This window comes from Mustelus asterias, chromosome 6 (assembly GCF_964213995.1).
Source record: "Mustelus asterias chromosome 6, sMusAst1.hap1.1, whole genome shotgun sequence".
Classification (NCBI taxonomy): domain Eukaryota; kingdom Metazoa; phylum Chordata; class Chondrichthyes; order Carcharhiniformes; family Triakidae; genus Mustelus; species Mustelus asterias.
This window is the reverse complement of record NC_135806.1, coordinates 25,905,027-25,926,426: the sequence shown is the minus strand read 5'-3', so window position 1 is coordinate 25,926,426 and position 21,400 is coordinate 25,905,027. Positions and strand designations below refer to the sequence as shown.

General features: G+C 43.5%; 1 protein-coding gene across 1 annotated transcript in view; it reads right to left on the bottom strand.

Annotated features, from left to right (window-relative positions):
• The window catches only part of LOC144494788 (SH2 domain-containing adapter protein B-like), a 104,553-nt gene that overhangs the window by 18,127 nt on the left and 65,026 nt on the right, over positions 1-21,400 (bottom strand). Inside the window, exon 3 of the mRNA XM_078214134.1 lies at positions 2,811-3,014. Within this exon, the coding sequence (XP_078070260.1) occupies positions 2,811-3,014 (204 nt within the window). The remainder of the gene's footprint in view (positions 1-2,810; positions 3,015-21,400) is intronic.

Sequence of the window (21,400 nt, the reverse complement as noted above, 5' to 3'; positions counted from 1 at the left end):
TGCACTGTAGGGTTTCTATGATTTCTATGAAAAAAAGCTGGTGTTTTACCCTGTAGCAATGTAACCTCATCAATCCACCTGGAAAAACATAGGGCGCAATCTTGCCAATCGTTCACGCCATGCTCCCGCTGCAGCGAGGGTGAAGAATTTGGCGACCAGCCAAATCTCCGTTCACTGCAGCTGGATGGGAAAAATCCCGCCGACTTGAACGGTGGTAACATTCTGGCCACAATCTCCAACTGAGAAGCAGATAGCAGCACAATTAGTAATTGTACTGGACTACAGGATATCTTCAGTTACAATCTAAATAGAAACAAATATTTTTAAATGAGATCCTATTTCCCAGTTATGAACTGAAAGATTGTCAAAAGATTTCACACAAAAATTGTTACTGTACAAGAGTTTAACAAAGCAAGCCTATTAACCCTCGTTAATAGGGCCGCATAGTGGCTAGCACTGTCTCCTCTCAGCACCAGGGTCTAATTCCAGCCTCAGGTGACTCTGTGGAGTTTGCATGTTCTCCCCATGTCTGCGTGAATTTCTTTGGGGTGCTCCAAAAGGTGTGTGGGTTAGATTGATTGGTTATGCTAAATTGACCCTTAGTGTCAGGGGATTAGCAGGGTAAATATGTGGAGTTAGAGCCTGCGTGGGATTGTTGTCGGTGCAGAGCCAACATTGTAGGGATTCTATGATTGTGAGCACTTATACTTTCCATCCAAACATCTTAATAACACACTTCATGTTCCACTTTTATTTCCACCCAAGGGTGCCCTCTACGCTTTATTAGATCTTGCAGGTTCCTTCACTTCTCCTGGAACCAAACCAATCTGTGCCAAAGTTTTCAGGAATTTACTTTACAGTGTTCACTTGATTTTCACCTCAGTGTTCACATTATTCTCTGAGATATGAGATTTCTTGGGATGCATCCACTAGCAATGGCTGTAAGGTCACTAGGTGACTGTTCAACACCTCATGATTGTAGATCAAGCTCAAGCATGGATTTCACTGCTTCCTTGCTGAGTGACTCCAAATCAGAAAACACCCTGGGTTTTTGATAGCCCTCTGCAACTGGTCTACAGCTCCTGGCAGATATTCTCTCTGCCTGTATCAAAACAGCTTCCACTGCCTATTTTTGTGATTCTGTGCCACAGATAAAAACCCAAAATTACATAAGCGACATGTACATGATGACCTGCACCTTGCTCCTCGCTCCTCCATTTGGAGACCATTCGGCTATCTTGTCTTGGCTGATGCTCACATGACTCAGTGTCAGGCTTTATTGATGGCAATGCCACATCTGTTTCAGTGAGATTGCACCCTTTCTGGGCACAAAGCATTGGTGCCATTCAAATAGCCAAGTGTGAATTGGATTTTCTGCCTCGTGTTACTTTCCAAGCTCGCCACACTGATCGACAGGCATGGCGAGGTGGTAAGATCATAGCAAATATCTCTGATTTCTTGTGGGAATTAAATGTAATATTTCCAATTTTGCAGATGACAAAGCTGGGTGGGAAGATGCAAAGAGGCTTCAAGGGATTTGAACTGACTTGGTGAGTCCACAGCAGATGGAATATAACGTGAAAAAATGTGAGATTATCTATTTTGGTAGGAGGGACAGATATGCAGGGCATTTCTTAAACGGTTAAGAGATTAGAAAGTTTAGATGTAGAAAAGTACTTGGCTATCCTTGTTAGTAAGTCACTAAAAGCCAATATGTAGAGGCAGCAAACAATTAGGAAGGCAAATGGAATATTGGCTTCTGTCACAAGAGGACAGGGGTAGTGAATTGTATTGAATCTTGGTCAGGTCACACCTGGAGTAGTGTGTGCAGTTTTGGTCCCCTTACCCAAGGATAGATATCATTGCTACAGACAATGAAGATTCACCAGAACTATGAAGAGCAATTGGGGAAACTGGGCCTGCATATTCTTTCATTTCAAAGAATAAGAGATGATCTGATTGAAACCTGTAAAATACCTAAAGGAATAGACAGAGTAGATACAAGCAAGATGTTTCCCCTGGTTGGGGAGTCTAGAACCCAGGGACACAACCTCAAAATAAAGGTGGAGTCACTTAGGACTGAGAAGAGGAGAAAATTTACTCAAGAGGGTTGTGAATCTTTGGAGTTCTCTATAGAGCACATTTAAAGCAAAAATTGACATTTCTAAATATGAAATAAAGGATATGGAGATATGTGGGAGAAAGACATCAAAGTGAATGATCGGCCATGATCGTATTGAATGGTGGATCAGGCTCGATGATATGAATGGACTACTCCTGTTCCTATTCCTGATTCACGTTTCTTGTTGGTGATTATTCACATTCTCAACAGAACACTGCCAAAAAACCCTTATATATCCACACACTTACATAGGCACACAAACTAAAAACTTGAATTACTCCCCAGCTTAAATTACATGGAAGGTGTTTTAATTTATGGTGAAACTCCTGGATGTACATTATAATGGTGAATACAAGAAATAAATATTTATAAGACAGTTAATTTCCAGTGAGACTGATGAGGACAAGATTGAACTCTCCCCAACCTAACCTCAGTCTAAAATATTGGCAAATATGGAGTCAGACCTCAGGACCATCTGTGGAGAGAGAAGCAGGATTAACATTTCAAATCAACGGAGACTCTTCTTTAGAACTAACATAAACCTTCTTGTGTTTCCAAGTTTAAACCACCTGCATAGACACAATAGTTCCGAACATTGGTTCACTCCTTGGCAGGAGAAGCAAGGGAGAAAATTTGACCACTTTCCTCCAGTTGATTGGCATATCTTAAATTCAACTAGAAGAGGTACCTGCAAAGGTTGGGACCGTAACTTTATTCCACTCCCATGGTTGGTCGTATTCCTCTGCAGGCCTTGTATCGTCTTGTGGTAACTTGCTTTCACTTACGCAACTAGCATTACTCTCTGTATCTGAGGCTACAGAGTTTCCTTCAGGGTCATAGGGTGTGTCATATAGTTGAATTACTTTCTTCTGGCTATCTTGCTTGTGAATCTCTGGCAAACAGAAAGGAATCTTATGAGTGCAAAAGAGAAAAAAACATTTCTGCCAAGCATGCTATAAATTGAGACTACAAATAGAGATTTAAAAAATCACAAACAGAAAATAAATTGCTATATCTTTTTCCCCATTTGATATTTTTCTCTTGCCGTTTTAACGTTAAAGCCAGTGATGCCTGTTGAGGTATACCTGAACACAGTAAGAGTTTTAACAATGCCAGGTTAAAGTCCAACAGGTTTATTTGGTAGCAAATTCCATTAGCTTTCGGAGCGCTGCTCCTTCGTCAGATGGAGTGGATATCTGCTCTCAAACAGGGCATACAGAGACACAAAATCAAGTTACAGAATACTGATTAGAATGCGAATCTCTACAGCCAACCAGGTCTTAAAGATACAGACAATGTGAGTGGAGGGAGCATTAAGCACAGGTTAAAAAGATGTGTATTGTCTCCAGACAAGACAGCCAGTGAGATTCTGCAAGTCCAGGAGGCAAGCTGTGGGGGTTACTGATAGTGTGACATAAACCCAAGATCCCGGTTTAGTCCGTCCTCATGTGTGCAGAACTTGGCTATCAGTTTCTGCTCAGTGACTCTGCGCTGTCGAGTGTCGTGAAGGCCGCCTTGGAGAACGCTTCCCCGAAGATCAGAGGCTGAATGCCTGTGACCGCTGAAGTGCTCCCCCACAGGAAGAGAACAGTCTTGCCTGGTGATTGTCGAGCGGGGTTTATTCATCCGTTGTCGTAGCGTCTGCATGGTTTCCCCAATGTACCATGCCTCAGGACATCCTTTCCTGCAGCATATCAGGTAGACAACTTTGGCTGAGTAGGTACAGTGTACCTGGTAGATGGTGTTCTCACGTGAGATGATGGCATCCGTGTCGATGATCCGGCACGTCTTGCAGAGGTTGCTGTGGCAGGGTTGTGTGGTGTCGTGGTGACTGTTCTCCTAAAGGCTGGGTAGTTTGCTGCGGACAATGGTCTGTTTGAGGTTGTGCGGTTTGAGGTTGAGGTTTGAGGTTGTGCGAGGTATACCTGACCCAAATGGCAATTCTTTGAAAGTCTGGAAAGCGTCGATAGCGATGTGGAGAAATTAAGATATTTCAAGATTCAGATTGATACTAAAATGAACATTAATGGCTCTAAAGGGCAAATGTAGTTGAGCATTAATAGCTTTAGAAGTAGACAAGAGTAGTTACTAGAGCTCTTTCTCAAGGTAATGGGAAATATAGTCAACACGAAGGTCACGGTGTGGGAAACTAACAATCACAACATTTAATGACCTTCAGAGAATGGGTAAGCAAAAGTGTAATAAGCACAGACTCAGGATTTGATCACAGCCTTGAGCCATCCTTCCAGTAAGAAACAGGGAACATCTGCAATCTGTATGGGCTGCATATTTAGTGAAATGCGATAACCAAAAGATATAAATATGTTACACGGCCTTTGTATCAAACAGATGACCTGACAACCAGGCTGTGCCTCCCTAGCATGCTCAAATAAAAACTCTATTACTGAAGCTTACAGACTTTAATTTCAATCTTTTACCACAACAATAGGCTGTTCAGTCTCATAAGGTATTACGACCAACCAACAGTATTTCGTCGATTTGATTTATTGTCATATGTATTGGGATAGTGAAAAGTATTGTTTCTTGTGCTATACAGACAAAACATACCGTTCATAGGGGAGAAGGAAGGGAGGGGGTGCAGGATGTAATGTTGCAGTTACAGATAGGGTGAAGAGAATGATAAGCTTAATACATGATAGATCCATTCAAAAGTCTGAGGCCAGCAGGGAAAAAGCTGTTCTTGAGTCGGTTGGTATGTGTTCTATCTTACTAAGCATTGATACAAGTACACTTTCTAACAGAATCAAAAAGTCACATTCCATTGTTATTCATTTTCCTGCTGTACATCCTGAGCACATTGAGGCCAACTGTAATCCTCTTTTTGTTGTCCTAAATCGGCACATTGGCTAAATCAGCAAATGGTCTGAACACCACACAGTACATAAATGCAGAAAGGAACAATGTCTCGTTAATGTAGGATGAATTTTATGAAATGTGGGATCTTGCATTCTTGATGACTGTGACACATTTGATTGAATGTGTGCAGATGACATCATAAACTAACTCAACTGAAAGACAGTCAAGTTAATGTCAACACCATCATCAGGCAATAATTTACCTTCTGGTTAAATTACAGTATGGAGAGCTTCAGTTTGGTCAATTAATGTTAATTAAATAAGAAAACTGAATTACATAATCACGTTGTCTCAGGTCCACGAGAAAATGAACACAACCAAACAATCCCTCTAAGAAGGCAAACTAAGCAGTCCACATCTATGCCCAACTATTCCTGAAGCTTGTAAAATGAGTATATCAATATGAACAATGAACATAAAAACATACATAGAAAATAGAAGCAAGAGTATGCCATTCGGCCCTTCGAGCCTGCTCCACCATTCATTATGATCTGGCTGATCATTGGATTCAATACCCTGATTTCACTACCACGCCCCCGCCCCCCACCCACCCCACGCAACCACCATTTCCCTTCAGCCCCAAGACCTATATCTAATTCCTTCTTGAAATTACACAATGTTTTGGCCTCAACTACTTTCTGTGGCAGTGAATTCCACAGATTCACCACTCTTTGGGTGAAGGAATTTCTCCTCACTTCAGTCCTAAAAGGTTTACCCCTTCTCCTCAAACTATGACACCGCGTTCTGGACTTCCCAGTCAGTTTATTTAGCCTCCTGTAAAAGCTATACTAAGAATGTGTAAAATTTACAAAATCATTTGGCCAATTCTTCAATTAGCATGTCCATGAAATAAGGCTCTGTGCCTCACCTTGTGAAACTATTCTTGATATGTTTATACTGTGGAAATTTGTTAAGTTTTGGTTTCTTTCTTGAATACATTTATAATGATTGCATGAAGATAAAGGTTTAATAAAAACTTGAAACAAGTAATAAAGCTAATCAGGGATTAAAATATTAATGAGACTGAACTGCAGAATTAATAATTATATATATACATCAACTTTAATATAATTCCATTATTACTGAAGGCAGTCTCTATTTTTGAATGCCTCAATTATTTTGAGTGCCCTAATTATTATCTATCATATAACTCATGGAAGATTGATCCTGATTGCATTTAAGAGTAAAATGCTGGATGTGTACATCGAGTCCTTGAGGAACCCTTTTTTAGTTCAGTTCCAGAGCTGTCAAATTTCTTTGCCTCCCAGCAGTTAAAGTGCTGCTTGATCCACACAGACAGCATTACAATAGTTCCCTGTGACAGACATACAACCTCACTCACATCAGAACTAGCATAACAGAACAAAAACGTTAGGTGCACTTTTCCTAGATTCGTTTTTAGAATTGCGCATCATTTTCTGCATTTCAGTTTTTATTTCCAATGTCTAGCATCTGAAATATTTTGATTTTTCAAAAAATCAATTTGAGATTGCTGTTGTTAAATGGATCCACGTTAGATGGTGAAGTGCAAAAACAGACAAAATTCCTTTCCCTGAGAGTATGTTTATTCACAGGATGCAGCCCTTACAGGTCTTTGCCTCAACTACTACCCAAGATTTTCCCAGCTGACTCATTGCACGGCCAATACAGGGCGGCACGGTAGCACAGTAGTTAGTGCTGCTGCTTCACAGCTCCAGGGACCCGGGTTCGATTCCCGGCTTAGGTCACTGTCTGTGCGGAGTTTGCACATTCTCCTCGTGTCTGCGTGGGTTTCCTCCGGGTGCTCCGGTTTCCTCCCACATTCCAAAGATGTGCGGGTTAGGTTGATTGGCCATGATTAAATTGCCCCTTAGTGTCTTGAGATGTGTCGGTTAGAGGGATTAGTGGGTAAAATATATAGTGATATGGGGGTAGTGCCTGGGTGGGAATGTGGTCGGTGCAGACTCGATGGGCCGAATGGCCTCTTTCTGTACTGTCGGGTTTCTATGATGACTTTATATGCTTTTGGTTCGCCAGATTATCAAGGGGAAATAAACTACTAAATAAAAGTGATAGCCTCTTAAAGGGGCACTTTAACAGATACATATTCCAAAGGAACCTTTTCTGATCAAATTAAAATAGTATGCAACGATCACAGAATGCTTCAAGCGTACAAGTGGACATCATGAGCTCTCTTTCCAGGGCACTTGAGTAGGAACATAGCCATGGACAATCAGTCCAAATGACACCCTCAACAACCCCTGCCTGGACCTGTTGATAGTCAGCTTAGCCAGGCCCAGGAACAGACTACCATTTTTTTCTTTCATGGGATGTGGACATCACTAGCAAGGCCAGTATTTGTTGCCCTTGAACTGAGTGGCTTGCTAGGCTATTTCAGAGTCAGAGTCAACCACATTGCTGTGGGCCTGGAGTCACATGTAAGCCAGACCAGGCAAGGACAGCAAACTTATTTCTCTTATGAGCATTAGTGAACTGTGTGGATTACTAGTCACCATTATTGAGACTAGCTTTACAATTCCAGATATATTAATTGAACTCAAATACCTCCAGCTACACGTTGGTGGGATTTGAACCCATGTCCCCACACCATTAGCCCAAGTATCCGAATTACTAGTCCAGCAACATCACCACTCTCTCCTCTTAGATTCACATTATATTCTTTATTATTTAAATAGACTAATTAACAATAACCAAGTTAGATAAAAGTGATATCCCCTTAAATGGACACTGCAACAAAACACAAAATCTTAAAAGGAAACTTATCAACTTAAAATAAAATGCAGTTGTGGGGCCAATATGCACTCAGACCCACTGGTCACAGAAGGCCTCAACTGTACTGGTGGAGACTATATGTTCCCTCTCCAGGGACACTTGGGTGTGAATGTAGCAGCAGAAAAAGGGCTGACAATCAGGCTGGATGACCCCCTCTATTGCCAACTGCTTGGACCTGGTGATGGCCAGCTTGGCAAGGCTCAGGATCAGGCTGTTGACTTACTTTATATACAAATAAATGGGTAAATTAACAAATTAGCAGTTTAAATTGGAATGACATGGTAACTAAAACAACAATGTGAAAGGAAACTTAACTAATGAAACCAGAATGTGATTCCCGAGGTCAAGATGCACCATTGCCCCCATGGTGCCCACCGGTCGCGGAATGTCTCAAGCTGGAAAAGGCAAGTGTCGTAGTTTGCAGGAAGACTTAGACAGGTTGCAAAGTTGGGCCGAGAGGTGGCGGATGGAGTTTAATGCGGAGAAGTGTGAGGTAATTCACTTTGGTAGGAATAACAGATGTGTTGAGTATAGGGCTAACGGGAGGACTTTGAATAGTGTGGAGGAGCAGAGGGATCTAGGTGTATGTGTGCATAGATCCCTGAAAGTTGGGAATCAAGTAGATAAGGTTGTTAAGAAGGCATATGGTGTCTTGGCGTTTATTGGTAGGGGGATTGAATTTAGGAGTCGTAGCGTTATGTTGCAACTGTACACAACTCTGGTGCGGCCGCACTTGGAGTACTGTGTGCAGTTCTGGTCCCCACATTACAGGAAGGATGTGGAGGCTTTGGAGAGGGTGCAGAGGAGGTTTACCAGGATGTTGCCTGGTATGGAGGGAAGATCCTATGAGGAGAGGCTGAGGGATTTGGGATTGTTTTCGCTGGAAAGGCGGCGGCTAAGAGGGGATCTTATTGAAACATATAAGATGATTAGAGGTTTAGATAGGGTGGATAGTGATAGCCTTTTTCCTCTGATGGAGAAATCCAGCACGAGGGGGCATGGCTTTAAATTGAGGGGGGGTAGTTATAGAACCGATGTCAGGGGTAGGTTCTTTACCCAGAGGGTGGTGAGGGATTGGAATGCCCTGCCAGCATCAGTAGTAAATGCGCCTAGTTTGGGGGCGTTTAAGAGATCCGTAGATAGGTTCATGGACGAAAAGAAATTGGTTTAGGTTGGAGGGTCACAGTTTTTTTTTTAACTGGTCGGTGCAACATCGTGGGCCGAAGGGCCTGTTCTGCGCTGTAATGTTCTATGTTCTATTGACATTGCATGCTCTCCCTCTGGAAAGACACCTGACTGCGAACATAGCTGTTAAAAATAGGTTAGCACTGCTGTCTCAGTGCCAGGCACCTGGGCTCAATACTGGCCTTGGGTGACTGTGTGTGGGTTTGCATGTTCTCCCCGTGTCTGTGTGGGTCTCCTCCGGGTGCTCCATTTCCTCCCACACTCCAAACATGTGCAGGTTAGGTGGATTGGCCATGCTAAATTTCCCTTTAGTGTCTCAAAATGTCTAGGATAGATGGATTAGCCATGGTAAATGTGTGCGGTTACGGGGATAGAGCAGGGGAGGGGGCCTGGATAAGATAAGTTTAGGAAAAAAAAAGAGGATGTGATGCACTAGTCGCATGAATTGTAAGGTCTCATGCCTGCATTCTGCAGGGTAAGTGATCAGATGTACCATACTCAGCCTCCCAGTAAAAAGTCTTATCTTCAAGTAAAGAACCCACATTATTGTTTCATCAACTCTTAGCTATGATTGATATCTTTACACCTGAGAGAGGAATGCAACAGTTCTTGCTGGGCATGTCATTAATTCTGCACTTTGTCATGCAAACCAAAGACACAATGGGTGGGATTTTACAGCTTCGTTTGACCCGAGATCAGAAAATCCCACCTGAGGTAAATAGACCTTCCCGTTGTCTGCCCCTCGCCCGCTCCGATTCCTGTGGCGGGCAGGGTGGTAGAATTCCAGCGATTACACCTGTGACTAGAGACGCACAAGACGAGGGGTTCCTGACCTTGGGTTCCTCACAGCAGCCAAGCAATTAGCGATGGAGATCACTGGTGAGAAGGGAGTGCGCTCCATCACAGATAGATCAGGCAGGTGTAAGGAGGAAGAGGCAACTATCCAGTTGGTGGCAAATAGGCACACACAATGGAAATGATGGAATGTGAAGCACTCAAATAGATGATTCTTGATCTTTTTGTTCTCTACTATAAGCCATCGCCTGCCAAGGACCAGGCCTCTGCCTCCACAAATGCCCGAAGTCTCCAACTTGAGGACTAATGAAGCACACTCTCAGGATCCACAGAGGGGCCGTGTGGAGATGTTGGAACACAATCTGGGGGAACAGCACAGAAAAATCCCAATAGTTTAGACAGGATTTGTAGTCATGTTCCCAGATGATCAGAGAACTGCTGGTGATCAGGCCGTTGCAGAACCCATGCTGATGATGGGTCTCTAGTTGCAACCACTAGAGGTTTGCTGGACATACAATTGAGTCTAAGGGAAATATGGAACAGAGGGATTCAGAGCAGCTTTTTGTGGGGTATGGTGGTGTCTAGCATGCAAGAATTCCATTAAGTCTCAGGGAATTGAGAGCATGGCTTCATCTATGGAGAGGATAGATGCCTAAATGGATTTGGTAACTCAGGAGAGGAGTTACTTGCCGCAGGATTCCTAGACTCCGATCGTTTTCGTAGCTACATTTGTGGCTCGGCCAATTTTCTGGTTAATGGTAATCTCCCAGGATGTTGATAGTGGGTATTCAGTAATGGTAATGCCATTAAATGTCAAGGGGTAATGGATAGGTCCTTTCGTTAAGAGATGGGCATTGCCTGGCATTTGAGTCGTGCAAAAGTTACTCGTCACGTCAGCCCTAATCTGGATATTGCCCAGGTCTAGCTACATTTTGACTAGGACTGCTTCAGTACCTGAGGATTTGAGAATGCTGCTGAACATTGTACAGACATCATGGAACATTCCCACTTCTGACTTCATGATGGAAGGAAGGTCATTGATGAAGCAGCTGACGATGATGGAAACTAGGACACTATCCTGAGGAACTCTGGCAGTGATGACCTGGAACTGAGATGATTGACGTCCAACCACTTTCCTTTGCACTAGTATGACTCTAATTAGTAGAGGATTTTCCCCGATTCCCATCGATTCCAGTTTTGCTAAGACTCCTTGATGCCATACTCAGTCAAATGCAGCACTGATAAAGGCGAGTCATTCTCACCTCACTGTTTGAACGAAGGCTGCAATGAGGTCAGGAGCTAAGTGACCCTGGCGAAATCCAAACTGAGCATCAATGAGCAGGTTATTGGTAAGCAAGTGCCAATTGATAGTGCTACTGATGACTCCTTCCATCACTTTATTGATGATCGACAGTATACTGATGGGGCAATAATTGGCCTGGTTGGATTTGTCCAGTTTCTTGTGTACAAGACATAACTGGGCAATTTTCCACATTGCCAGGTAAATGCCAGTGCTGCAGCTGTACTGGAAATAGCTTGGCTAGAGGAGCGGCAAGTTCAGGAGGATCAGTCTTCAGTACTATTGCCAGAATATTGTCAGGGCCGACAGCCTTTGCAGTATCCACTGCCTTCAAATGTTTCTTGATATCACGTGGCGTGAATGGAATTGGAAGACTGACATCTGTAATACTGGGGACCACCAAAGTAGGCCGAGATGGATTATCCACGAGGCACTTCTGGTTGAATGTTGTTGCAAATGCTTCAGCCTGATCTTATGCACTGATGCGCTGGGCTCCTCCATTATTGAGGATGGGGATATTTATGCAGTCTCCTCCTCCACTGAGTTTAACTGTCCATCATCATTCACAGCTTCACGTGACAAGATCTGATCCGTTGGTTGTGGAATTGATTAGCTGTGTCTATTATTTGTTGCTTATGATGTTTGGCACTCAAGTAATTCTACTTTGCAGCTTCACCAGGTTGACACTTCATTTTTGGGTATGCTCCTAGCATACCCTCCTGTACTCTTCACTGGACCAGGTTTGATCCTCTGCCTTGGTTGTAATGGTAGAGTGGGGGAATATGCCAAGCCATGAGGTTTCAGTTTGCGGTCGAGTATAACTCTGCTGCTACTCATGGCCCACATGGTTGTGTTGCCAGATCTGTTTGAAATCTATTTGATTTGATGCAAGCCCATTTAGCAAGGTGATAATGCCACACAACACAATGGAGGACATCCTTAATGTGAAGGCTGGACTTTGTCTCAATAAGGACTGTGTGGTGATTGCTCCTAGTGATCGTCATATTCAGATGCATCTGTGACAGGCAGATTGGTGAGGATGTGGTCAAGTATGTTTTTCCCTTCTGTCGCAAACATAGTCTCGCTGCTATGTCGTTTAGGACCTGACTGGGGTAAACACAGTATGAAGTCTAACACCAGGTTAAAGTCCAACAGGTTTATTTGGTAGCAAATGCCACTCAAATGGTGGCATTTGCTACCAAATAAACCTGTTGGACTTTAACTTGGTGTTGTTAGACTTCTTATTGTCTTTAGGACCTGGTCAGAGCGGTCTGTGTTGGCAATACCGAGCCACTCTTGGTAATGAGCACTGATGTTCATGTCATGTTCAACATGGAGTAGTACTGATTCATTAGCTGAAGGGGGGGGAATGGTACGTGGTAATCAGCAGAAAGTTTCCTTACCCAGGTTTGACCTGGTGCCATGAGACTTTGAGGGGTCCATGAGACTTTGAGGGGTCCAGAGTCGATGCCATATGTATGTCCACTTAATCCGAAGGTGTTCTTCATACCAGCAGTCGCTAGTGAGTGAGAAAACTTCACTCCCCATTAAGTATTGTAGATTTAAAATGCATTTTTAAATGTGGTCAAGAAGCAGCCTACCCCAAAGCATAATGGGAAATGAGCAGGACTAGACAGGCCACATTCTTGGGAAACAATAAGGTATAGAATATATCCACTATTATCAGTAGGAGACCCTGCAACTACAATCTAACAAAGGTTTTAAAATGAATAGAGATATTTAGCTTATAGTTGCAGTGAATATAAGTATTCAGCTTTTACTGATAAGGGGTAGCTAGTAGACAGAGGGACTCCCTCTCCGTTCCCATGGTTTTCAGGAGGTGAGGACGATCCTTGAACCTACTGGATTTGCGTAGGTAAGTTTGCTAGGCCATGTGCGGGCGGGTCGGGGGGACTTCTAGGTCCGGTTGACCAATGAATTCCCAATTCTTCGAGAAGGTAGAATGCTATTGGGCAAGGCAAGTAGCATTTACTAATGTAATTTGATCATCCAGTTTGGATGACAGGTTGGGTGGGAGAAACGAACCTTCGAAAAAGTATATCTGTTTTACATATGTACTGTAACTTGAGAAAAATTGGAATTTTCCAGCTGTCTCTCTCTCAATGCATATTGGTTAATAAAGAATGTCTGTAACGGCATACTGACTTTCGTGAGTCTCTGGACACTTAAAAACTTGAAGCTCTCGACCCTTTCTACTTTGTCCCCGTTGATGTAGACAGGGGCATGTCCTCCACTTCGCTTCCTGAAGTTGATGACTATCTCCTTTGTTTTGTTGACAGTGAGGGAGAGATAATTGTCATCGCACCAGTTCACCAGATTCTCTATCTCTTTCTTGTATTCTGTTTGGTCGTTGTCGACCCACTACGCTGGTGTCATCAGCAAACTTTAAGATCAAGTTGGAGGGGAATTTGGCCACACAATCATAGGTTTATAGGGAGTATAGTAAGGGGATGGGGACACAGCCTTATGGGGCACTGGTGTTGAGGATGATCATGGAGGTGGTATTGTTGCCTATCCTTACTGATTGTGGTCTATGGTTTAGGAAGTTCAGGATCCAGTTGCAGAGGGGGGAGCCAAACCCCAGGCCAAGGGGTTTGGAAATGAATTTCATGGGAATAATGGTGTTGAAGGCTGAGCTATAGTCGATAAATAGAAGTCTGACATATATGTCTGTGTTATCTAGGTGCTCCAGGGTTGAGTGCAGTTCCAGGGAGATGGCATCTGCTATGGACCTGTTGCGGCAGTAGGCGAACTGTAGGGGATTCAGTCAATCTGGGAGACCAGAATTGATTTGTGCCATGACTAACCTTTCAAAGCACTTCATAATGATAGATGTCAGAGCCACCAGACAATAGTCATTAAGACATATTGCCTGGATTTTCTTTCGTACTGGGATGATTGTCGTCTTCTTGAAGCAGATAGTGACCTCAGATTAGTGTAAAGGGGGGGTTGAAAATGTCTGTGAATACCCCCACCAGCTGCTCCATGCAGGATCGGAGTGCTCGTCCAGGTACCCCATCCGGGCCAGTCACTTACCACAGGTTGACCTTTGAGAAGGATGCTCTGACATCTGCAATGGTGACCTTGGATACAGGTTCATACGAGGCTTCCAGGTGGAGGGCGTGTTCTCACTGACCTCTTGCTCAAAACAGGCATAGAATGTATTGAGCCCCTTGGCGAGGGGTGCAGTGATTTTGCATACCTTCATCCTGTAACCCGTTATGTCTTGCAGACCTTGCCATAGTCGACGGGAGTCCATGTGGCTAGCCTGAGGCTCTCGCTTGGTCTGGTACTGTCTTTTGGCATCTTTGATGGATCTCCTTAGATCACACCGGGCTTTCTCGTATAGTCATGATGTGGACGACAACGGATGAATGAACACCGCTCGACAATCACCAGGCAAGACTGTTCTCTTCCTGTGGGGGAGCACTTCAGCGGTCACGGGCATTCAGCCTCTGATCTTCAGGTAAGCGTTCTCCAAGGCGGCCTTCATGACACACGACAGCGCAGAGTCGCTGAGCAGAAACTGATAGCCAAGTTCCGCACATATGAGGACAGCCTAAACCGGGATGTTGGATTTATGTCACATTATCAGTAACTCCCACAGCTTGCCTCCTGGACTTACAGGCTGTCCTGTCTGGAGACAATACACATCTCTCTAACCTGTGCTTAATGCTCCCTCCACCCACATTGTCTGTATCTTTAAGATCTGGCTGGCTGTTGGGATTCGCATTCTAATCAGTATTCTGTAACTTGATTTCTGTGTCTCTGTGCCCTGTTTGAGAGCACATTTCCACTCCATCTGACGAAGGAGCAGCGCTCCGAAAACTAATGGTGTTTGCTACCAAATAAACCTGTTGGACTTTAACCTGGTGTTGTTAAAACTCTTTCTTGTATAGGTCAGGATCTCCTGACTTGAATGCCTCAGGCCTGGATGCCAGTAAGCATTAGATATCCTTATTCACCCATGGTTTCCAGTTGGGAAACACGGATCTGCTTCTTTGGCACACAGTCTTCTACACACTTACTAATGAAGTCAGTTACTGTAGTGGCACACTTGTTCAGGTTGGTCACAGAGTTTTTAAATACTGTCTACTGACTTAGCAGTCCCATCGGCAATTATTCGATTCCTCAGACCAACATTGCATGACTTTCTTTAACAGATTGTCAAAGCTTCTTTTAAAGCTTGTTCCACATATCAGTTACAGTTTGACAATCACTGTTCTGACCTCCATCCATTTGACCCAATAGCACTCAAAAAGATTAGGCAACTATGTTTGTGCAACCTTTGTTGATTTCTCTTCAGCTTTTACAAAGTTTATTGAAAACCCTTGATATCCTACTCTTCGACGTTGGTGAATGATTTCATTCCCAACAGAATCTAACGGGTGTTAGTTTCTGGGATTTACTTAGAACCCATAACAACAAATACTGGATCCCCCCTCAGGGCTGTGTACTTTCACTTTTCATCTTCTGTATAAATAATTGTTGGATCAAATATGCTGAAAGTATAATATTCACGTCTCATCAGGTATAACAAGTAAATGAAAGGATTCAGTTGAGAGGCTCATAAAATGGTACAATAACAATTCTCTTGAACTGAAGGAAAACAAGATGAAAGAACTAGCCATAATTTCAAGGAAAAATCCTTATTGTTCCTATGAAATTTCATTCCTCAGCTGGAATATTGTTTACAGTTTTGGGTGCCACATTATAGGAAGATGTGAATGTACTGGAGAGGGTGAATAGGTTTAAAGGAATGGATCCAAGGTTGAGAAACTTCAGTTATGGGGACTGTTCTTCTTGGATGGCCAAGAGGAAATTCGATAGAGATGTTCAAAATTATGAGCAAGCTGGACAGAGTAGATAGGGAGAAACTGTTCCCGCTCGTAAAAGGTTCAAGAACAAGAGTGCACAGTTTTAAAGTGATTTACGAAAGAAGCAATTGCAATGTGAACAAAAAACTTCACACACCAAGTGGTTCAGGTCTGGAACGCACTGCCTCCAAGTGTAGAGGAGGCAGTTTAATCAAGGCTTTCGAGCGGGAAGATGATGATTACTTAGATCAAAACAATGTGCAGGAGTATAGGGAAAAGGCAGAGGAATGCCACTAAATCACAATGCTCATTTAGAGAGCCAGTACAGACACGATGGGCCCAATCGCCCCCTTCTGCATCACAATAATTCTGTGATTCTGTCATAACATAGCTAGTACCTATTTTAATATCCACAAGTATCTAGATTTCAGAGTAGATATCGGTTGAATTGGTGGACACGGTGTATGGGTGTAGTGGCCAAGGGACATACAAGCAGCTGATTGGTGAGTAAGCCCCAGTGAGTATTTTCAATCTATTAAAGTAATTCATTGCTAAATATTGAGGTAGGGACTAAAAGTGTAGATTAGTACTGTACAATTATAATAGTGTTTGGTAAGAAACAAAGTTCCTAACTATCGTAAATAAAGCCCTTAGCTTAATCGAGAGGGATAGCAGGACAGGAGACCTCAGACCTGTGATATGTTCCTCCGGCATGGGAAATGAGGGATGCTGGAGGGTGATGTGTGCAGGGGTGTGTCCAAATGCAGCTCCTAGCTCACTGGATTTCAGAGCTGGAGTTGCGGGTGGACTCACTGGAGCATGTGATGCTGCTGAACAAGTCATGGATAGCATGTTTAGCAAGTTGGTCACACCACAGGTAAGGATTGCACAGGCAGAAAGGGAATGGGTGACCATCAGGAACAGTAAAAGACTCAGGAAGATAGTGCAGGAGTCCCATGTGGTCATCCCCTGCTCAAACAGGTATATTGCTTTGGATACCGTTGGCCGGGTGGGAGGGGGGGCGGCATTGCTGCTCAGAGGGGCAGGGGGAAAATGAATGACAGGGCTATAGTGACTGGGGATTCAATTGTTAGGGGCACAGACAGACGTTTCTGTGACTGCAAGTGCGAATCAAGGATGGGATGTTGCCTCCCTGGTGCTAGGGTCCAGGATGTCACGGAGTGGCTGCAGGGCTGCCAGATTCTGATCAGGGAAATGGAGGTAGAATATTAGCTAGTGATGTCGAAGATTTAGTGATAGACTTGGAATTACAGGAAAAGGAAAGTTTAAAAGTGCCCAGCAAGGGAAATTGACAGCGTTAAACTATTTATACTTCAATGCATGGAGTATTATGAACAAGGTAGATCAGCTAAGCGCACAGGTAGAATCATGGCAGCAAGATGTTATTGCTATAATGGAAACCTGGCTAGAGGGGGGGCAAAATTGGCATCTCAATATACCCGATTATGGAGTCGTCAGACATGATAGATTGGGAGATTAAAAAGGAGGGAGAGCAGCACTAATGGTTAAAGAATCAATTCCGGTTGTGAGAAGGGATGATATACTGAACGGGTCAACAAATAAGGCCTTATGGGCTGAGTTTAGAAATGAAAAAAGGGTAATCACACTATTGGGAGTTTATTACAGACCCTCAAATAGTGAAAGGGAGATAGAGGAACAAATATGTAGGCAAATCGCTGCCAGGAAAGAAAAGCGGTAGATGTGGTTTACATGGACTTCAGCAAGGCATTCGATAAGGTCCCCCATGCAAGACTTCGAGAAAGTGAGAGGGCATGGGATCCAAGGGGCTGTTGTCTTGTGGATCCAGAACTGGCTTGCCTGCAGATGGCAGAGAGTGGTTGTAGATGGGTCTTTTTCTAAATCGAGGTCGGTCACCAGTGGAGTGCCCCAGGGATCTGTTCTGGGACCCTTGCTGTTTGTCATTTTCATAAATGACCTGGATGAGGAAGTGGAGGGATGGGTTGGTAAGTTTGCCGACGACACGAAGGTTGGTGGTGTTGTGGATAGTTTGGAGGGATGACAGAAGCTGCAGCGTGACATAGATAGGATGCAAGACTGGGCGGAGAAGTGGCAGATGGACTTCAACTCGGATAAATGTGTAGTGGCCCATTTTGGTAGGTCAAATGGGATGAAGGAGTACAATATAAAGGGAAAGACTCTTAGTACTGTAGAGGATCAGAAGGACCTTGGGGTCCGGGTCCATAGGACTCTAAAATCGGCCTCGCAGGTGGAGGAGGTGGTTAAGAAGGTGTATGGTGTGCTGGCCTTCATCAATTGAGGGATTGAGTTTAGGAGTCGGGAGATAATGATGCAGCTTTATAAGACCCTCGTCAGACCCCACTTGGAGTACTGTGCTCAGTTCTGGTCGCCTCATTACAGGAGGGATGTGGAAATGATTGAAAGGGTGCAGAGAAGATTTACAAGGATGTTGCCTGGATTGGTTGGCATGCCTTATGAGGATAGGTTGAGGATTTACAAGGATGTTGCCTGGATTGGTTGGCATGCCTTATGAGGATAGGTTGAGGGAGCTCGGTCTTTTCTCCTTGGAGAGACGAAGGATGAGAGGTGACCTGATAGAGGTGTACAAGATGTTGAGAGGTATAAATCGGGTGGATTCTCGGAGGCTTTTTCCCAGGGCTGAAATGGCTGCTACGAGAGGACACGGGTTTAAGGTGCTGGGGAGTAGGTACAGAGGATATGTCAGGGGTAAGTTTTTCACACAGAGGGTGGTGGGTGAGTGGAATCGGCTGCCGTCTGTGGTGGTGGAGGCAAACTCGATAGGGTCTTTTAAGAGACTTCTGGATGAGTACATGGGACTGAATAGGATTGAGGGTTATAGGTAAGCCTATATACAAGCCTAGTAGGTAGGGACATGACCGGCGCAACTTGTGGGCCGAAGGGCCTGTTTGTGCTGTATTTTTTCTATGTTCTAATCACTTCAATCTATACCCACAAGTTACTCATATCTTTGCTAAAGTAAACAGGCCCTTTCCATTGACTCTTATAAGTCCCCTCATGATTTTGTACATCCCAATCAAGTCTACCCTCTGTTCCAAGGAGAACAAACCCAGCCTATCCGATCTGTCCTTTTGGCTGTAATTTCCCATTTGCCTTTCCACCGAATACAAATTTTAAGCTCTTTCGTAACAAACTTTGGAGTTACAGGTTAACTGATCAACTCAAATTTTGCTGGTCATGTGACATGCAAATCTGGGCCACTGGCAGTCAGAGATTTATGGCCTGACGTAATGCCCTTTAATACTTAGTTGATGACCAATATTGCTTCTGTGATTCAATGATATCCCTTCTCCAACAGTGAGAGAAACTTGGAAAGAATATTGGAAAGTTTCTGCCTCAGTGGGTAAACACATACACTACCTCGCTTGCTGTATAATCTCACAAAACAGGAAAGTCACAATGTCAGTCTGTGCTCAGTTAACAGCTCTGAGCTGGGATTAGTTTCAGTTCTTCAAAGTCAGCAATGGTAAAACAATATATAAATCAGCAAGAATTCTTGATCAGGTAGATCCTAGACACTTCTGGGCTTGGCTATAATGCCTCCTACGATTGAATAGTCTGCCTATGTTTGATTTAGATTTACAGAAAAATGGCCATTGCTGTACAGAAAAAGAGAGAATACTGTACTAAAAATAATTGGCACTCTGACAGCAATCATGGCAGTGGGTACATTGCAATGAAACTAGAAATATACGCCGAAATACTTGAAATTTGTGCCATACGCAAGGTGTACTAAGACCTGATTTCCTAAACGTTACCTCTAACCTCAAGACCCCTCATTGATCCAGAGCAATGAATTTCTCTATGTTACAGTGTGCATTCCTGTACTGATTGGGGATTTTGTTTTGTGACACGAGCTCCATTTATAAAAATGTTGGTATTTCACCTGACACTGTTTGTTGAGGAACAGATGTTGAGTATGACTATTAATGTATGGGGAACATGGATTATTCAGTTGAACTTCTGTTCAAGAACTGCTGCCAAACAGCTATAGCTATAGGCGAAATTTAGACCATTTCTGCTTCCTCGTCATTCTTCATCTCATCAGTGTCCTCTCCCGATCATACTGAAGGTCATACTGAGATGAAATACTCCCAGGCTATCTTTGTTGCAAAACAAAGTATGCAGCATTCTAACTTTTCAAGACACTCGTAAGGCTTGCCAGGTACCCAAATGCTTGCAAGACTTCAATGTTTTGCTCAAGCTCAAACATTCTCAAGGCATGCAATATAGCAAAGGTGCAGAATAAACATATCTCCATCTTAATCTCAGAAGAGAATACTCTACTCCAGTATTAGTTTTTCATTGTGACACCAAACCCATGATTTTAGAAGGAAATTGTTAAATTAGCTCAAATTATGGCCAGGTTTGTACTGGAACCAAACTTAAACTCCCCAAAAACATGTTTCACTCTGGACCATTACAGGGATGTTCATCCTATCAATCTCGGATTGATGTAATACCAGAATGAAAGCATGTTGTTTAATAATCTCAAAAAATGGATTATAAACCTTGATGGATTCTTATGGTCCATGCACAAAGTGGAAGCCTTTTCTCCCCCCTCCCCCCCGCCCCCGATTCTGCCCATTCATTTCTTTGATTAGATCCTAACCATGACCATTCAGTCGATTGTATGATATAGATTGAATGCGATAGCCATGGCATGAAAGTTATGGAGACATCTCCACAACAGAAGGTAGTCATTTAGCCCATTAAGTCTGCCACTCAAGACTCATCAATGCAGAATGCCAGAGTTCAACTTTGTCAGTTTTGATTCCTGCTTTGTTACAATAATGGGACAAGTTTCCAGAAGGTCAGAGGTCCAACAATTACAGCTTTAGAATCCTATGGTACAGAAGGAGCCATTCAGCTCATTCATGTATGTGCTGACAAAAATATCCATCCTAATCCCACTTCCCAGTTCTTGGTCTGTGGCCTTATAGGCTACTGCGCTTCAAGTGCACAGCCAAGTACTTTTAAAGTTGATGAGGTTTTGTGTCTCTATCACCCCTTTCATGTAGCAGGTTCAAGGCTGCCCCTGGTTAATTTATTTTATCCTGTCTCTCCATATTCTTCCTGCCAAAATGAATCACCTCTCTCTTCTCTGCATTCATCTCAATCTGCTACTTGTCTGCACGTGTGCAGAAAGTGTCTCTATCTACACTCCTGAAAGCCCGGGTTTTGGAGCTGGAGAGGTGGTTCAGGACCCAGTGGAGCGTCTGAGAGATTATTGTTGATAGCACCTACAGAGGGGTGGTCACACTGCAGGCTCAGATCCCACAGGTAGGAAGGGAATAGGTGACCACCAGGCAGAGCAAGAGGACAAGACAGACTATGCAGGAATCTGTGGTTTTCCCCCTGCAAAATTGATATACTCCATTGGATATTGTTGAAGTGAATGGCCTCCAAGGGGAAAGCATCAACAACCAAATTTGTTGCACCACGGTTGGCCCTGCTGCACAAGGGAGGAATA